General features: G+C 41.1%; 1 protein-coding gene across 1 annotated transcript in view; it reads right to left on the reverse strand.

The window, feature by feature from the left end:
* Positions 1–18,829, reverse strand: part of PRDM5 (PR/SET domain 5) — a gene marked incomplete at its 3' end in the record, with an annotated part of 156,291 nt that overhangs the window by 86,515 nt on the left and 50,947 nt on the right. The window contains exons 4-8 of the mRNA XM_084252352.1: positions 14,683–14,857; positions 12,174–12,348; positions 10,712–10,833; positions 6,844–6,923; positions 1,243–1,327 (exon numbers count right to left, since the gene is read on the reverse strand). Coding sequence (XP_084108478.1) covers positions 1,243–1,327; positions 6,844–6,923; positions 10,712–10,833; positions 12,174–12,348; positions 14,683–14,857 — 637 coding nt within the window. The remainder of the gene's footprint in view (positions 1–1,242; positions 1,328–6,843; positions 6,924–10,711; positions 10,834–12,173; positions 12,349–14,682; positions 14,858–18,829) is intronic.

Raw genomic sequence — 18,829 nt, forward strand, 5'->3', positions numbered from 1 at the left:
ACTGTATGCAATAAGGCGCTTAGCTAGAAAGATGAAGCTTAAATTCAAGGAAGGAATCCAACTACTAATGAAAAACTGTGCTGATCAGTGTGAGTTTTGAGAACAGGGGCCTGATAGTAAAGGAGGTAAACCACAGGCCTGCCCCTCACCGCATGGTGGGCCCCAGAAGGCACAGCTTCCAGTTTTCGGCAGGAGCTACACGTTTAGAAAGTTAAGTAAAATCTGTATTTCTAAAACATTCATGTAATGCTGACAAGTAGGAAAAAAAATACTATGTTTCAAACAAAGCATACCTAAAGGGCACCAAGTTTATATCTATTTGTCTCCCCAAACACTGGATAATCAGAAACATTCTAACTTCAGTGGCCTCAAAATTATAGACACCCTAAACTCCACGAAGACACCTCATAAAGCAAAGATTTTCAGAGAAGGATTTTTTTTTATTTATTTCTGTACAACAGACCTGCTATTCGAACTTGCTTAAAATAAAACGATGGTTTTAATGCCTGTCTTTCAAAATGGATTTATAAATTTTTCACGAATAGTTACTAGTGCCATAGTGATCTTGTGTAAGCCTCTAGAAATGCTGCAACTTTAACTGTAGAATCCTTCCTAAATGTCAGCGTTTGCTAGTGGGTACATACATGGCTTCATTTAACTTTCATAGCAATTTTGAAAGGAGGATCCCTTATCACAGATGGAGAAGAGAGACACTGAGCCACAAAGAAGAGCAGGTGACACAACAAACAGTGACTCTGGAGATACTCAGTTTCATTGAATCTAACCACCTTGGCTTTAGAAATGCATTAAGGTCTAAAGAAGTTCATTAAGTTATTCAAAATCACACATGAAGGGGCGTCCCTGGTGGCGCAAAGTGTTAAGACACAGCACTATGAAGCTGTCTGCAGCCACTGCAGCACAAGTTCAATCCCCAGCCAGGAAGCTGACCCACAAGGCACAGCAGACCTCTCCTGTCTTGCCCACTGCTCCCCTCAGTGGTATATTTCAGTAGATCTACCTGTTCTGCTCCCCACTCTGTCTCTGGTGAATCCTCTCACCCCCCGCATCTCTGGCCTGTACCCCAGTTCTTATATGCATAAATAAATCTTTAAAAAAAATCACCTTTGCAGTTAAGGATTGAGCTAGCATAGCCTGGTCTCATCACTCTTCGGAGTTTGTGAAAGTAACAAGATAAATCCTTTCTAGTAAACATGATATAAATAAAGAAAATATTTCTTTTACCTGAGTGTGTGATCATATGACGTTTTAGTTGATTAGCTGAAATAAATTTCTTCATACATTCCTGACAATCAAATATTTCATGAATCTGCAAAAGGTTCAATGGACAGTTAATAAATTACAAGGAGCTTAAGTAAAAGTATAAACATGGGATAATCGCTAAATAAAATCATGTAATAATCCAACTACATATGGTAATGCAGCCCCAACTTGTTCCATTACCCTACATAGATTGAAAAGGCAGTATTTGTTACCTAACAAAAACCAATCAGTAAAAGGACAGCACACTGTTTACATATGGAATACAGCTGACCTACTGTGCACATATTTAATTTATACTCAGGAAAAAAAACTATCAGTCTATATAAACATTTTCTTTGGCACAAATTTAGACTTGAAAATATATAACCCTAGGTTAATAATATTCCCCTTAGAGTAGGCAATAGTATTCTCAGCTTGAATGTATATCTATAGAACCGACATTATACTACTGTGGAAGACAAGAAAATGTGTAATTCTGACATACACGTAGCCCACAGTAAAACTCCTGCACAACCATAGGAAAAGATTAAAAAAAAAAGAGAGAAAAAAATGAGTGGGGGAGGTGTAATGTTTGTAAACAACTGACTCATATAAATATTACTACATCACAGACACTGCATAGGTGGTCTGAAGAGCAGTAGCCCAGAAAGAACATCAGAAAGAAGAGACTAAGTTCCAAGAGGAAAGAACTGTGTGAAGCCTCATGTTAGAAATGCTGACCCCCTGTTCTGCTGAAGATCCACAGCTGGTTTGGGGCAGGCACATCCTCAATACAACCTCACTAACGGCAGAACTATTGATACAAAGCCAGACAAGATGCCCTGCTGTTCCTGCAGAGTAACTAGGGCTGCTACAGGGAAAAATACCACCAAGCGGCTGGGGGAGGTGAGCAGGTGCCAGGCCTGCAGGTGGCAGGAGGTTGGAGGTTCCTGTCAGATCCTATAATGTCATATTGGAAAAGTTAAGAAACTCAGGGGTATTTGGAGCCCAGAGGGTCCTGTGGTTCCTCGGAAGGCAGTGAGGGGTCGCCACAAGGATTCAGAGGGCAGGTCCCCGCAGTACAGAGGGGACATGGTCAAGGCAGCCTCTTCAGTCACCGAAGACTCTCACAGAGACTTGGGCTGAACCCCCACAGCACAGGAGTGATGACATGAAGTATAAAGTTTAAAGATACTTAGAACAGACTTAAGTTCTTCAACTGTTTTTGTAATACCTAAGAAGCAACTTCCATAGTAGTAACAAGAGGCGTACCTGGATGAACACTTATTTACAGTTAACATGGGTTCCGATCCAAACCTCACGAAAAAGCAAGCATCACAATAGAGTCACAAATTTTTGCTTCCTGGTACGATAAAAACTGTATTTACGATGCACTGTGATCTACTAACTGTGGTTTTTAAAATACCTAAGTGCTAAAAAATGCTCGATTTCTAAAACTTCAGATTCCAGCCTACCTGATGGTATAGCAGTTAAAGTCTCAGCACTATCAAGCTATCAGTAGCTACTTTGGCATGAGTTCTGACCCACTTGGCACAACAGACCTCTTCCGTCTCTCCCACTGCTGCCCTCAGCAGTGTATTTCAGTAGATCTGGGTGTTCTGCTCCCCGCTCTGTCTCTGGTAAATCCTCTCACCCACTGACCCCACTTCTGGCCTGCGCCTCAGTTCTTCTATGCATAAATATTTTTAAAAACAAAACTTCAGATTCCTAATATTTTTGCCAGTGGGGGGCCCTGACTCCACACAGATGAGCGCTGACTCATGGCGGGGTGGGACTGAAGGCTGGGGTGGCAAATGCTTAGAACAGTGAAGCTTGCTGCATTCATTGCCTTTCCCTCCCCCCCCCAGAGATTCATGGCAGTGTTCGATGCTATTCTGGCAGCATTTTATCCCATTAGAACATTTTTCAGAATTGGGGTCCAGTCAGTCTTCTCAAACACCTGCCATATCTACAAAGTGGATGTCATAGTCTACTCTTTTCTTGTCATGTCAACAATGTTCACTGCATCTTCACCAGAACACTCCATCAAGAAGCTACTTCTTTTGCTCATCCAGATGTTGCGACTCCTCATCTTTTACTGTGAGACAGAAGCAACTGAGTCACATCTTCCAGGCTCACCTCCAATGTGTCACTTCTTTTGCATCTCTACCTGCATTGGGTTCCTGGACCTGGTTCCCAGGTGAGCATGTGAAGCTTGCCCATGCCAGCAAGCACAGGACGCCAGCAGGGTGTCTGAGAATTTGACTCAATTCTGACACCATCTAAGTGGAGAGTCAGATTCCACAGGTTAAGAGCTCGGCCTCCCAAGACCACCCTCCACCTCTGATGCTGGCCACGAGCCTGGGCGCTTACCTGTGCTTCAGACTGACTGCACATAAATCAGAGGTTCATCCTCAGGTTCAATTAATTTGCCACAGCAGCTCACAGATTCAGCAAACCTTTTCTCACTAGATCACCAAGTGATTACTCCAGACAGAGCTAAGCAACAGGCAGAAGGAAGAGGTGCACAGTCCCAGGAGTGGGACAAGGGCACAGAGTGCTCAGCCCTCCCTGGGCGGGCCACTGTCGCCAGCCTGGTAAATCCTGCGGAAGAGCGTACTCAGATGTGCTCATTTATTGACTCATTGCTTCTGAAACATGCAATGTTCTGCAGACAGAACTGAATTGCTATCTCATTGTGGCTTTAATTTGCATTTCCCAGACGATTATTTATGGTGACCATCGTTTCACGAGCCTGCTGGCCATCTGTATGTCATCTGTAGAACCAAACATGTCATCAGGTCCTATCTCTATCTTTTTATCAGATTTTTTTTGGTTCTTGAGTTACAGTTCTTGTGTAACCCCTTGCCTGATGTGATTGTTCAGTATCATCTCCCCTTTGGTAGACTAGCTTTTCATTTGCTGGATGACTTCCTGTGCTGTTTAGGAGCTTCTTAGTTTGCTATAGTCACATGTGACTATTTTGCCTGCTGGAGTTAAAGCTAAAAAAATGCATTGTGAAGACTAAGTGCAAGGTCTTACCACCTGTTTTATCTTTCAGGAATTGTGTGGCTTGAAGGTCTTACTTTCAAGTCTTTAATTCATGTTGACTCTGTGTGTGAGACAATGGTCTGTGGGTTTTGCCAGAACTATTTATCAAAGAGACTATCCTTTCCTGTTATGTATTACTGGCAACTTTGTCACTAGGTGACCATGTGGCTTTAATTCTACTTTTTCTGTTCTGTGCATTAATTGATCTATGTCTCTAATATTATAAAATGATATTCCCAAATTATAAGATAGTGCATTTACTGTCCATGAAAGCACTTTTGCACTGACTATACCACAAAATTCAAACCCATGCTGGTCTCAAAACTCCTAAAAAGATTCAATAGAATAATCACATTTAAAGTAAAAATGACAAGTGATATTCTTCGTGCTGAATGCTAATTAAAACATTCTGTAAAATGTACAGCTTACCAAATGGACATGGAGGATAACTTCTAATTTGAAGTCCTAAACTAAGTTTTCAAGAAAGATCATAATATATCTTACCGTAATATAGGACCATTATATGGTAATGTAGTTACTATATTAGACTATAATGTAATTAGGCATATTCATAAAGCACCATCTACTGGCCAGGTGAAATACTGCAACCAAAGCCCATAAGACATTCACACACCCCACTGTAAGAACAGAATCAAAAGTGGCATCAGGGAAGGCTGCCTATCGATTCAGAAACACTGTAAGTAAGAGGAGCAAAGCTGTAATGGAGCGCTGGGCTGCCATCACAACATATGTCTTTGGCAAAAGGATTATTTCACAGGTGGGACTCCAAAGGCTGAGACGGCCTTGCTCCTTCTTGAAAGCCATTTACAGGTGTAAAGGAAAATCTGTCTTTTTAAGGGTCTTTCTATTTGGGGAAAAACCTCATCTCCTTAACTCTTATTGGTGGAAAGACAGAACTAAACCTGCAAACAGGTCATACCTTTGCTTACTATGCCTTTCCTGGTAATCCTGTAACTGACCTTCCTCTCTTTCACCCCTGCTCACCTCCCTCCCTTGTCTTTATCTGGGGTTATTGAAGATGCAGACTGAGGCCATGTGGCTGAGTTACCCGCACACTCTCTCTGGGCCTCTCCTATGTGAAACACTCCACTTGGTAAAATCTTAAATTTGATCAAATACCTTAAATTTCAACGTAAGGCTTAAAGAGATCAAGAACATAAATCAGAATTATAAATGAGGTTATTTAGAAAATGTCCAGTCTACTGAATTTTTTTCCCTTTGTCTCAGCGGGAGTCCTGATTTAGAAACCATAAAGGTCAGAGAAAGGGAAAAAACCTAAAAGGTGAAGCTTTGGGCTGGACGTCTGGGTAAAACTCATTTTTGAAAGAAGTTTCCATGCTCACCTGCACAGCACATATGTTATTAAAATGCGGATGATACAAGAGAAGACTGGAATGGCCCAGCACAAGAATCACATGCCAATTCTTGAAGTATTGCATATTTTTTAACAATTTCAGACAGAACACTGGTCAAAACACTGATTAACTCAGTATCATATTTCATAAGAAAACAAAAGCCTGATGTGACAGGGAGTGCTGATGAGGAAGAAGATAACGCTGTCCTAACTCTGCCAGTGCCTGCCCCATTACTTCACCCTGCAATCACAGAACTACCTCATGGTGTAGAAGGTTAAATCCCCAGCACACAGCCGGGCTACTGGACTGAACATCTCATGAGTTGCTTTGGAATACATCTATATCCAAATCGAGACAAAGTTCATTTCACAATCCACAACACAAATATCACTGGTACCATCTCCCCACCTCATTGGTATTAAATCTCTAGAAGAAAATCACATGCATGTAGATAATCTGAAATAATACATTAGATGAAGAAATACTTCTATCTTTGTGAAAGTAAGAAAATGAAATTTTTGCCATGAGGAACAAAAATCTAAATTCCATTTTAATTCTACTAAAAAGTATATTATCTTGTTGCAAAAGTTGTTGGGGTTAATAACTTTTTCAGACTAATTTTTCACATGAAAAATTACACTTATTATAAAATGCATAAAATGTATTTTCTCCCAACATAATCATTTCTGCCAACAGTCTGGCATATTTGTACACTTTTTGTAGCTCTTCAAAATAATGGAGTCTGTTTTGTCAGACTTTAATACTATGCACCCTTTCAATAACTGAATCCAAGGTGGATCATAGTATTAGCATACACACATATGTAGTTTCCTCAGACACATACTGTTTCCTGAACAAACAGCAACTGATAAGCTACCCACCAAAGTGAGGTGAGGTGATGTAGTGAAGGACATCGCTTTGCACAAGACAAACAGTTCTAATTCTGAACACAATCAACAACTCCACATATATTTTTCTGCAGGAGTTTACATTCTTTTCTATCAGTCTTGCATTTCAAATGTTACTATTTATATTAATGACAAAGCTCTGTCTCTGAAATATTAAAAAAAAGGCTGAAAATTGGCATGGCAGACACTATAAATGACTAGACAGACAATCTTATACTCTGACCAGTAGTACTCTGTATCTTACTGACCTTTCTATGTTCCTGAAGACTTGATGCTGAAGAACACTTTTTATTGCACACTGAACATATGAGCTTTTTCTTAGGATCGCCTAAAATAGAACCGATATTAAAAGGAGTGTCAGATACAGTGTTTTTGTGTGATATATAAGTTCTAAATGGGTATTCTGCTTTTATCATTTAGAAAGCTAAAATTTTCACTCTTGTGGAGTAAGTTGTATTTCTTCTTATATTTGAGTTGTATTCAGCTCTATCCACATATATAATACTTGCACTTTTCCACATTCTAATTTAGTATTAAGAAAAAAACATTTCTATGAATAAACTCAATCAAAAATCAAATTAATCAAGTGTGTTGATAAAGGGAAAAAATGGATTCAATAATCCATAGGCTGGTTTTACTACTTCCTTCCAAATTTAACCACATGTGTGACTTAATCAACTGGATTTTAAACATTATTCTTTCCAGCACTAGGCTCTTGCAAAAGAGCAAAAACCAATACCATAATACACTGGATTGATATTCATAGCACTCAAAAGCCCAATTTTGTCTTCTTACATGGTCATTATATTTGCAGGAGCTCATTACATATTTGAAATTTCATAGTGGTTACAGAAGTCACTCAATAATAACCTTTTCAGGCACATTCTAGTAAAGGTGTCATCAGATCCACCACAAATAATCTCCAATAAGTAAACAAATATACAATCAAAAATAAGCATCAGGATAGTGCACTACAGTGTCTCCATGGTCTGGCCCCACACCACTATCCACACCCACTCCTGCCCATTTCTCTGTTATTCTGAAGCACGTCCAAACTAAGGGGGAAAAAAATCAACATAACAAAATGATTGGCTTTTATTATAGGGCTGTGTTTATGAAAGAGGAACTTTCAGAAGAAACAAAAATGTAAACTCTCATTTAAAATCCTTATTTCATAAAATGCATTATTCTAGCATATTAAATCGAGCAATGAAAATGTTCCTTGGTGAGTGATAAGTAATATGGCCAGTAAGCAAGAAAATTGTCCCAAGCAAAACAAGTGTGCGGCCCCTGGACCTGTCTCTACATACACACATATATGAGGGGTCCCTGAGACAGCACAGCCCTCTTTTTTTAAAAAGTATTTATTTATGCATATAAGAACTGGGGTACAGGCCAGAGGTGTAGGTGGTGAGAGGATTCACCAGAGACAGAGTGGGGAGCAGAACAGGCAGACTGACCAAAGTACACTGCTGAGGGGAGCAGCGGGCGAGTCAGGAGAGTTCTGCTGCGCCATGTGGGTGGCTCCCTGGCCAGGGATTGAACTTGTGCTGCGGTAGCTGTGGACACCTTCATAGGTTGTGTCTTAACCCCTTGCGCCACCAGGGAGGCCCAGCACAGCCCTCTTTTCCAGCACCACTAGCTAGGGTTTCCTTTCTTCAACCCATGCTCCTTTTCTGCCCTCCCTCTTCCCTCATACCAGCTGCTCACCAATATCAGACCCACTCCTGCCGCACGGGAAGCTAGGGAAAGTAGTGAAGAGGGAAGGAGAGAGACTGGAGCCTCACCCCTCTTCCTCCTGCCACTGCTCCACCAGCAGGGAGCACAGACTGGGGAGCACTCAGCCCCCAACCCTACCCTCCAACTTCTCCCTCCTCCTCACATCTTCTCCTCTTCAACCCAGACCTGGAACCCTCACTCCTCTGAGAAGAAATATGGGCAAAGTCTAGGACTGCTAGCCTGAAAATGGAGATAAATGTTATCTCCCATCAATACAAAATCTGATAGAATCCACAGCCTCTAAGCAAGAGAGCAAAGATGGGGAGGGGTTAGGGAAGTCAGCTCCTTTGCTCTGTTTGCTCGTGTTCACTATGAAGGGTCTCGCCACCCTACCAGCTTCCCCAGGTTCAAGCAGACTTCACTCTATTCTAGTTTTCCTGTATTCAGGGACATCTGCTACTTAATTTATAGGAGTTGCATGAGAAACTGATACAACTATACCAAAAACCCAGTCGCTTAAATATTGCATGTGGATGAAGTGGGCTGCAGGGGCTGGTCTGAGAACCTACCTAGCACAAACTACAGCTATGGAAACCTGAGAGCCACATTTCCACATCCAGCTTCTCCCTTCTCAACATCTTCAGCTCATGCCACCTGACTAGGAACACTTGTCGCCGTCAGTAGTCACAGTGGCAGGACGTGTCTTCCCTGGAACGCCTCTGCCTCTCTAGTGACTCTCTCCACAACCACATCTCAACACTGTTGTCTTTGCTGGTCTGAATAGGAAATAGTCTTCCACTGCTCACAGAGAAAAAAGGAGAAGCAAGAGACAGGCTGTGAACCAGAAGGGACAAAAGGCAAGATGGTAACCTGTGGCTGAAAATACAGAGTTTCACATGTTGTAGGCTCCACAACATAGAAAAATAAAAACCTTCCCTTCGGAAATGATTTCTGACAAAATCACCATGAATTTCCAGAATCAGTATTATAATGCTCATCGTCAACTACAAGAAGCCTCAAAGAAAGGATGCCCCCAGCCTGAACACCACATGCCCAGAAACGAGAAGGCGAGCTTCCAGTATTTCCGTGTGCATCTGGTTTTTCACTTAGTTCAGCAAAGTTAACTTTAAAAATGACATGAAAGATTTGTTATAATCCATTGCAGACAAAGATGGAGAAAATTAAGTACAGCATTTTCAGCAAAACAGCTTTATTTGGGGGAAAAAAAAAAGACTGAAGTCAGGTCTCTCAAAAAGTGAGGCTGGCCTTTTGCAAACATAAGGTAGGTCCTGAGATAATCAATTTTTTTCGAAATGCTGTATTTGCTTCCAGAGGGAAAAAAAAAGCTATCAGAACACAGCAAGGTGCTGGAGACAGCCGGTCCTGCAGCTCTCCTTCACAGCCCACACCCCCTACACCCAGAGCTTTCACAGATGGCCTGCCCATCGTGTACAGCCTGAACTGAAGCAGCAGCCCCTTCTTCTCAGCCTCTGTAACTTTACCATTCAAGGAGACACTTGGACAATGAGCAAACACAGGCTACAAAAGCTGAGAAGACATTATCCTTTTCTCCTCTGCAGCATGGAACAAACAAATGGGAGGAAAAAACTCCACTTTCCCCATGTCCAGGAACTCCCAGAAGGGCAAAGGTGAACACATGAGGGGAATGCCATACAAGGACGGCGGGGTTCCAGAAATGGCAGCCTTCTCAAGGAAAAAGAAATCCAACGTCAACTCTGACAACACAGCCATCTGTTCGATTCAGTGCAATCGCTTCAAGCCCTAAACCTCGACACATTTACCATGTGCTAAGCAGATGAAATCTAAGAGACAAGTCAAATGTTTTTTCTCGTTTAGCTAGCCATTAGAAGGAACTCAGAGTATCTGCTTTATTAATCCAAACATATTCCACCCCTCAAAATGCAGTCTGTTCTTTTTTTCAATGGAGGAAAAATAGACACATTTAAAAAATTTAAATTTAAGTTCGAGAGCCATGTGATACTGAATCGCTAAGAAGCATTATAAAAATATGAAGCCAGAAAGGTATCACTGAATGATTTCTAGATATACCTCCCCAAGTAAATTTTGCATGCTGACATACTCAAATAATTATTGAAAAAATTTTAACTCTTTGGCCAACCGATTACCTAGCACAACTAGATTCTAGCTGCAGTTTCCCATTCTGATTACTTCAGGCAGGAAGAAAAGACAAATGCTGCTGGAATCAACTTGAAAAAGAAATGGTGCTCACTGGAAGACAAAGGCCCACAGGCCCAGCTCCACATCTGTGTGAGTACAATGGGAAAGCCAGCACTAGAGCGAGAATTACAAACAGATCCCTGGAGCCTGGGGGTTCGAGTGAGCCCCTTTGAAAATGACCCATCAACGACTTCTCACCAGCATGGACATTTTCCTGGTGTCGTCTCAGGGCATCCTTGCTCTTCAGCCTCTTCCCACAGCTGTCGGCCTTGCACACAAACCTGGCATCCCCCCGGCAGGTCTCCTGGTGCAGCTCAAAACTGCAAGACAACCGGGAAGGGGGTCAGGAAAAAGACGTGGTGAAGACCACCTACAAAACTCTGGCATCATGCTGGCTTCTGAATGGTGTGCTCCCTACTAGAGGCTCAGGGGCATGTCATGTGTTCCCTGGACAGGTCAGGAGGAAAGCTCTTAAGTTCGAGAGCCATGTGATACTGAATTGCTAAGAAGCATAAAAGCACGCATGCCAAAACGACCCACGACTATGTGACATCTGATAACTCAGACACAAAACCTTGAGGCTGAATTGAAGGATGAACTGCAAACAGAACACTGAAAACTTCGTGAAGAATCCTTCCCTCGGCTTTTTGCTGTACACTGAAGAACACTGGAGGGAAATAGAAAAAAAAAGTCTAAGACAAAAATCTATAAAAATATATCTACTTTGAGTAAAGTCATCCTATCTTTTCCCTTTTAAATATTTAGTAGCACCCAATTTAACTATATTTTATATAAAAGATACATCTGAGCTAGTTCATAAACAATATTCCATAAAAGCTGGCTAGAAAGCAGCTGTAAAGCCCACTCATGAAAAGGTATACAGCCCTTGCTTTTTTAAAAGCCTACAATATACAATTCCCAAATGTGTAATCTCTTGCTTTTATAAAAGGTTTGAGCAGAAATTGTTCGTGTTAAATGTCATGCACAAAAGGTAGATGCATAATATGGAGATAATCTAAAATATAGCATTTTTCAGAATTTGACTTTAATGAATAAAGAAATAAAGCATTACACCTATGTTAACTCTTGCTTATATGCAAGGTTACATTATGTTAAAGATGAAAGTATGTATGTATCTACTCTCTCACTTTTAAGATGCACTGTACTATAAAATATTTAAGCAAAAGGATAATTTTACATGCTGTCAAAACAGTTGAACTAACAAAGGTGCAAAGCAATGAGTGGGATCATTTAATTCATCTTATATCCTACAGCTACTCATCTTCGGATTATTCCTCCAAAGTTTCTGTGAAATAAACTACTTCAAACCAGTGAGATGCTGTTTTATAGTAAGGTATTAAATATGATGATATATTAGCATAAACAATTTTTACTAACTATATATATTAGCATAAACAATCTTTACTAGCTAAGCTTCATCATCAGAATGTTTCAAAAATCAATGTACTAAAAAAAAGGAGAATTAACCAGAATGACAATGAACATGTGGAATGCTTAAATCTCTATCTTCATCACAAACACACATTCAAATACACACACACACTCACAGCAAAGCACATAGCTTAGAAACCATAGGACAAACCAAATGGAATCATTTGAACACAGTATTAGCTTATAAGGTGGTCTTTATTGTACGTACTGTCTCTGCAAAGCCTGCTTTACTGGGAATTTCTTCCCACAGTTCTTGCATTTAAATTCTTTCTCCTCTCTGGGTTTCTGGTGCAGTGTCTGAAGATGCTCAGAAAGGATTTCCTCACTGGTAAAACTCGACTCACACTGAGGACAGGCATAGTCCTCTTCGCAGTCGAAGCAATCTGCACATTCACAAGGAAACAGATTTTTAATATGAAAATTTAGATACAAGGACTGTTTGTCCTCATTTCAAGATCAATTGATAATTGAGTTTAATGGTATCAAGTCAGTAATCCTGAACATCTCTATGAATAGTAATAGCGCTGTCCATGAAATTTAACAGCAGGTGTTATTGGCGAGAAATACATTACTGTTTAAATCATTTCACTTGTTTAAATCATTTCAGTCATTTCACTTGTTTCACCAAATTAATACAAAATGAAGTCAACTTTGAATTTACCCTATAAGGTAACTTAACACATCAAAGAGTTATGATAAATGTTCACTGGAAATTAAAAGTTGTCCCTGAAAAGGTTATTTTGAGTTCATTTTTAGCCAAAGAAAAATCCAACTGAAGTGAACTACACGTAATTAACAAAGGGAATCTTACATATGTGAAAAAAGACCAAGGTCATCAAAACTGCTCTTTACAGTAGGTACAATGAGGTTCCTCAGTCCCAAGCAGACAGACAGGACTCCATTCAAATTTGCCAAAATATATTTCAATTCCATGTATTTTCTGATTTACAAGTAAGATTTAGAAAATATGAATGAAATTAAATCACCTATAGTCCCATAACAAAGAGACCACCTATTCCCAGATCTGACTTGTTATTTGCAAATTCATTTTTTATGCAAAAATCAAGAAATAGCTATATTTATGATCATACTTTATATGCATTTTCATTTGCTGCTCTTTTTCCCACTTAACATTATACCAAGTCAAGGTATTTTTAAAAAAATTAAGGTAAGGGTCTCCCTGATGGTGCAAGGAGTTAAGATGCAAACTATGAAGGTGACCACAGTTACTGCAGCACAAGTTTGATCCCCAGCCAGGGAGCAACCCACATGGCGCAGCAGACCTCTCCTGTCCCGCCCACTGCTCCCCTCAGCAGTGCATTTCAGTCAGTCTGCCTGATCTGTTCCCCGCTCTGTCTCTAGTGAATCCTCTCACCCCCTGTACCTCTGGCCTGTACCCCCATTCTTGTATGCATAAATAAATCTTTAAAAAAATAATAAATAAATAAATAAGGTACTGTAACTGATTTGCCCAAATTCTCCACTGTTAGACATTTGGGTGTCTCCCTGGTTTCTTTCGTTGCTTGGTTAGTCATTCTTGTTTTGGATGATTTATTTGCTTTTAGAAACAAAACAATGTAAGTAACTCATTTACATCTTTTCAAAATGTTTTGAAGTTTCTGATGATTCTTATTATGAAAATGGAATTTTTTTTTTTAACTAAAGAAAAACCAGGGTGGTAACAGATAGGCAGTGAAAGACACAGCGACATCAAACCCTGGGTAGTGGAGGAGAAAAATACAAAAAAAAAAAAAAAAAAATCCCGTTACTAAAAATCTGACATTCCAAAAGGCATAATGCTTATTTGAAAAACACAACAGACAGCTCGTCCTCATGTTCTCTTTAAATAATCCAACTAAAATAAACAAAAGCATAAGCCAGCAATGCTAAGAACACTCACACTTACTCAGCAGGGGCACACAGAGAACGGAAAATGCAAGACAGTACTATATGACAGCTAGTAGAAGAAAGCCATCCTCCTGAGGGGACTCTGCCAAATGCAATGGACATACACTCAACAGCAATAATCATTAACAAATTGTGAGTACCTATCCTATCAGGAAGAGTTCCCTCGAACCCCATCAGGAGTCTAACACAAGAAACAAGACCCAATAAGAATGGTTTATTCCCAAGCAGGTGACAAACAAGTGAGGTCTACCTCCAGGGTTAGAAGACTGGCCAAAGGTCACACTTTTGGGGGGACCCAGCTAAGATGACCTAGCCACCCTGCAGGCCTTCAGGATCGAAACCCAAAAGATCCCCAGCAGCTCCAGATTCTTAAGGATCTCCAAGAGAAGGGAGCCCCAAGAATAATCTTATAGAAGCCAGCACAGCCCCTTTCCTCTTGCCTCTGATGAACACATGATAAAGTCAAGTCAGAGAGGCAGTAATATGCCCCATAACCAGGTTGACTAGTGGCAGATTCAGGTATAGATGCCAAAACTCCTCCCACCCAAGGGGCCTCCTGCACAGAAGAGCCCCCACAGCCAGGAGCCACCTCTGACCTTGGCCAACCTCCAGGTGAACCCACACTCTGCAAGGTCTTCCTGCTGGAAGAAAGATGGACACACAGCAGGATCCCCTCCAAGAGCAGTTTTGACATAAACTACCTCTATTTTGAGAACATTCTACTAGAATACAACTACAGTTCAACTCCAGTCCCAACTGTATCTCCCCTACAACTGTCATTCTCTCAAACCACCCTTGAGGAGCAGTACCTTTTCTGCCAGCTGAGCATTGTCCTTTAGAAGGTCTCACTTCGCCTTCTTGGATCACTGTCATGATTTGCTGCTCTTCCTCCTCTGCCTCCATGTCGCTGTCCAGGTAGCCAATCAGAAGCTCTGTGTCTGTTTCTATATCTTCAATAGCCAAATAGAAAATGTTTTCTCCTTCCTGAGAAAAAAAAAAAATTTGGATCAAAAAAATGCTGTTGGTCAAATGAATCTCAGTCATTCCTGCAAAATAGTGAGTCAAGTACTTGTTTCTCCATAAACTGCATAGAAGAAAATGTATGTCTTGTAGTGTTTTACCTATATCTCAGTAACATCTTGAAAGACTCATCACCCAAAGCAAAGAAAGTTAAAGAAAAGATAAATGCCTGGGATTACATCAAACTGAAAAGCTTCCGTACAGCAAAAGAGACAGTAACCAAAACAGAGAGACACCCCACTGACTGGGAAAAAATTTTTGCACTCCATGCAAGTGGTAAGGGACTGATCACAAAGATATACAAAGAACTAACATGACTCAACAAAAACAAAGTAAATAATCCAGTCAAGAAGTGGGCAGAAGAATTTGAAAGACATTTCTCCAAAGAGGAAATGCAAACAGCCAACAGGCATATGAAAAAATGCTCAACAGCCCTTATCATCAGGGAAATGCAAATCAAACCCACACTGAGATACCACCTTACACTAGTAAGAATGGCACATATCAAAAAAGCAAGCAACAACAAATGCTGGGGAGGATTCAGTGAAAAAGGAACTCTCCTACATTGCTGGTGGGAGTGCAAACTGGTCCAACCACTATGGAAAGCTGTCTGGAGGTTCCTCAGTCTACTAACAATGGAGCTACCATATGCTCCAGCAATTCCACTCCTAGGGATCTACCTAAAGGACACAAAAACACTGTTCCAAAAGACCACCTGTACCCCTATGTTTACTGCAGCACTATTTACAATAGGTAAAACCTGGAAACAACCCAAATGCCCAAAAACAGATGACTGGATCAGAAAGATGTGGCATATATACACAATGGAATATTATACAGCAATCAAAAAAGATAAACTCATGCCATTCGCAGCAACATGGATAGAGCTAGAAGGAATGATGCTCAGTGAAATAAGCCAGAAAGAAAAAGAAAACTATCACATGGTTTCACTTATAGCAGGAATATAGGGGAACCAAATAAGACATCGGTGTAAAAAAATAATAGTACAAAACACAACAAAGCAAAAACGAACAATTATAAACCAGAGACATCCTACAGGGGAGGAGGAGGGAGAGGGATCAGAGGGAGGGAGGGAGGAGCACAGGGGACTGAGGTGATGGTGCACAGGTGCATTGGAGAAGGAAACTATGGGGACTACACCTCATGGGGTGGGGGGAAGCAAATATTGTTTAAAAATTAACAACGATGTAAAAAATAAAATACTTCTTTCTGACAGTAATTAGGAAGTCATTCTAACTACTATGTGCCCATTAAAGTTACTATTCATGTCTGCAGCTCAGCTGGACACCAGAAAAAGAAACTGATAATATTCAGTTCCCTACACAATGGGACACAAATGCATAGTTTACGGAGACAGTGACATTTAAGGGTAATCATTGAAAGTGAATTTTGTAGCACTCATTCGCAGGATGTGGCTAACACCTTGCAGAGGCCTGTAAATGTACAAGAAGTTCCAGTAATGATGTTATTTACATACTCAAAGAGTGTAATGAGATATTAATGACTTCATTATGATGAATGATTTCACTATGATTAACATGAAATGCCAAACTGAAAGGAAACAATACTTTCAAGTCACAACACACACCGGAGGAGCTACAAACCAACCCTGCTAGAATTTCCACAGAGCTGAACAAGAAATGGAATTTTCCAGTCACTGGACAAGGCATCCAGGAGGTCCCAAGCACTGAGGGAATCTCCCTGTGCACCGCACCTCACTTCTATATCCCACTCAGTGGCAAGGGAGCAGACAAGACAGCAAGGTCCCCCATCAACATGTCAAATTTTTTCAAGGAAATTCTAGAAGACAGAAATCAGACAGAGCTCAAATGACTGATAACAAACGCAGAGCGAATCTCAAGCCAGAACAGACACAGAAGGGCAGGTCCTACAAAGAAGAGGCTGCTTCCCAAGGAAACCCCACAGAGACTTCACACTTGGAATCCTGGGGCACAAAAGCCCCTCCGGGCCTGAGGCCAATCACCAGGGAAGCCAGACCAGGGGCCAGGAGCCCCCAGGAGCAACACCAGCAGTGCTGTCTTTTACAGAGTTGCGGAATTTGTTCTAAGAGGCCTCCTAGTGAGGCTGCCTGGGAGAAAAAGAAGCAAAGCGTAGCCTGGATTTATTGGACCTTTGCGGTAGGCCAGGGGAGGAAAGGACAAGACAATGAGCTCCACCAGGAGTCAAATTCAATCAAGTTCAAAAGGCGGAACAAAGCCTCCTCTCCCTGGGCAATATCACAGCACTTATGTTCAGGAGGAGGGCCGGGGAGCACAGGGAGAGGAAAGAGGAATGTGTAACGAGTGAATGGATGGACTGGACGTACACACGAGCAGGAACCCCATGAAAAACTGGAAAAATACGCATCAAACTATTATAGTTATTTCCAGAATGGGCGAGGGCTAGTCTCTATTTCAATCCGTTTTTTTTAGTTTTGTTTCTTTTAAATAATTGCAAGATAAACTAGTTTTATTTACAGTTATCTTTAGGTCAGAAACATCCCCCATTGTATATTATTAATTAGAAAACAATTAGATTTTTTATATCAATTTGAGTATATTAAATTTTTTTGTTGTTTTTGCTTTCTTGTATTTTTACATCATTATTCATTTTGGCACAGTGCATGCATTTTCCTCTTGGTTATAGTCCCCACACAATTCCCACCCCCCTTGTTTTGATCCTACTCCCTTCTGCCCCCCAACCCCCACCGTAGTGTGTCTCTGGTTTATAGTTGCTTTTGATTTTGATTTTTACTTTGTTATAGTTATTCTTTTTCCTGGTCCCTTATTTAGGTTTTCTAAATTCCTGCTATGAGTGAGACCATCCGGTATTTTTCTTTTTCTTTCTGGCATATTTCACTGAGCATGATCCCTTCCAGCTCCATCCATGTTGCTGCAAATGGCATGAGTTTATCTTTCTTCATTGCTGAGTAATATTCCACTGTGTGTATGTACCGCACCAGTATCTATGAGAACAGTCCAAGGGAGAGATAGAAAGGACAATCATTTTCAGCATATACCGTGCAAGAGAGGACCTATGCAAGAGAGAACCTACGTGAAAGTCCAAAGTGATGGAGGACAAGAATAGAGAAAAAAAAAAACTGTAAAGGAGGCGCTACAAGACCAGAAACCAGGCTCACAAGGAGGTTGGGGTACAAGAGATTAGCATAGCCATTGACACAGCTATGGCAACCGAGATCCTTAGACACAGAAGACACAGTTGCAGAAACTAATATCCTTAGGCACAGACACCTAGATTACAAAGCATAACATCCAAGCAGGTTTTGGAGAGCACATCCAAAGGTAAAGATATGGAGATTGAGTCCATTGTAGGATCTCCCTTTCAAATTCTACATAGTTATTCAAAATTAGCAACTGGAGGGTCACAAGGAGTGAGCCCCTCCCAAACAGAGGAGACTATGTCAGTGCAGTCTCTGCACAAGAGGTGGGGAAGGGCAGCAATCCACTGTCCACCTGTGACTATACAGGTGCTTCTTTTCACCAACTCTCTCCCTCAGCAGGGGAGCTGCCTCCCTGCCTGCCCATGACCTCTACCTGCGGGCTTGCCTTTAGTGACCTCCCTCAGTGGAGACAGCTCTTCTTAAGGCCGCCCACCTGCAACCCTGCAGGCCTCTGTCAGCAAACCTGTCCCTTCTGGGGCAGCTCTTCCTGCCCGCTTTTGTCTCTGCAAGTGTCTTTAGTTTTCTGTCCCTTTCCTTAATAAACCTGCCCTTTAAATATAATTAACGTCTCTGTCTCGTGGAGAAACTCACCTGGGGAACTCGCCGTGTGCCGCTGAAAAGGGAGCTCTGGTGACACCTTTCCCAGAATGAACCCAAGGACCCTGCACTCGAAACCCACACACTCCAAAAACCACAACACAAAGCACTGAAGCAAATTCAACAACTAGCTACAA

Source organism: Talpa europaea (genome assembly GCF_964194135.1).
Source record: "Talpa europaea genome assembly, chromosome: 13".
Taxonomy (NCBI): domain Eukaryota; kingdom Metazoa; phylum Chordata; class Mammalia; order Eulipotyphla; family Talpidae; genus Talpa; species Talpa europaea.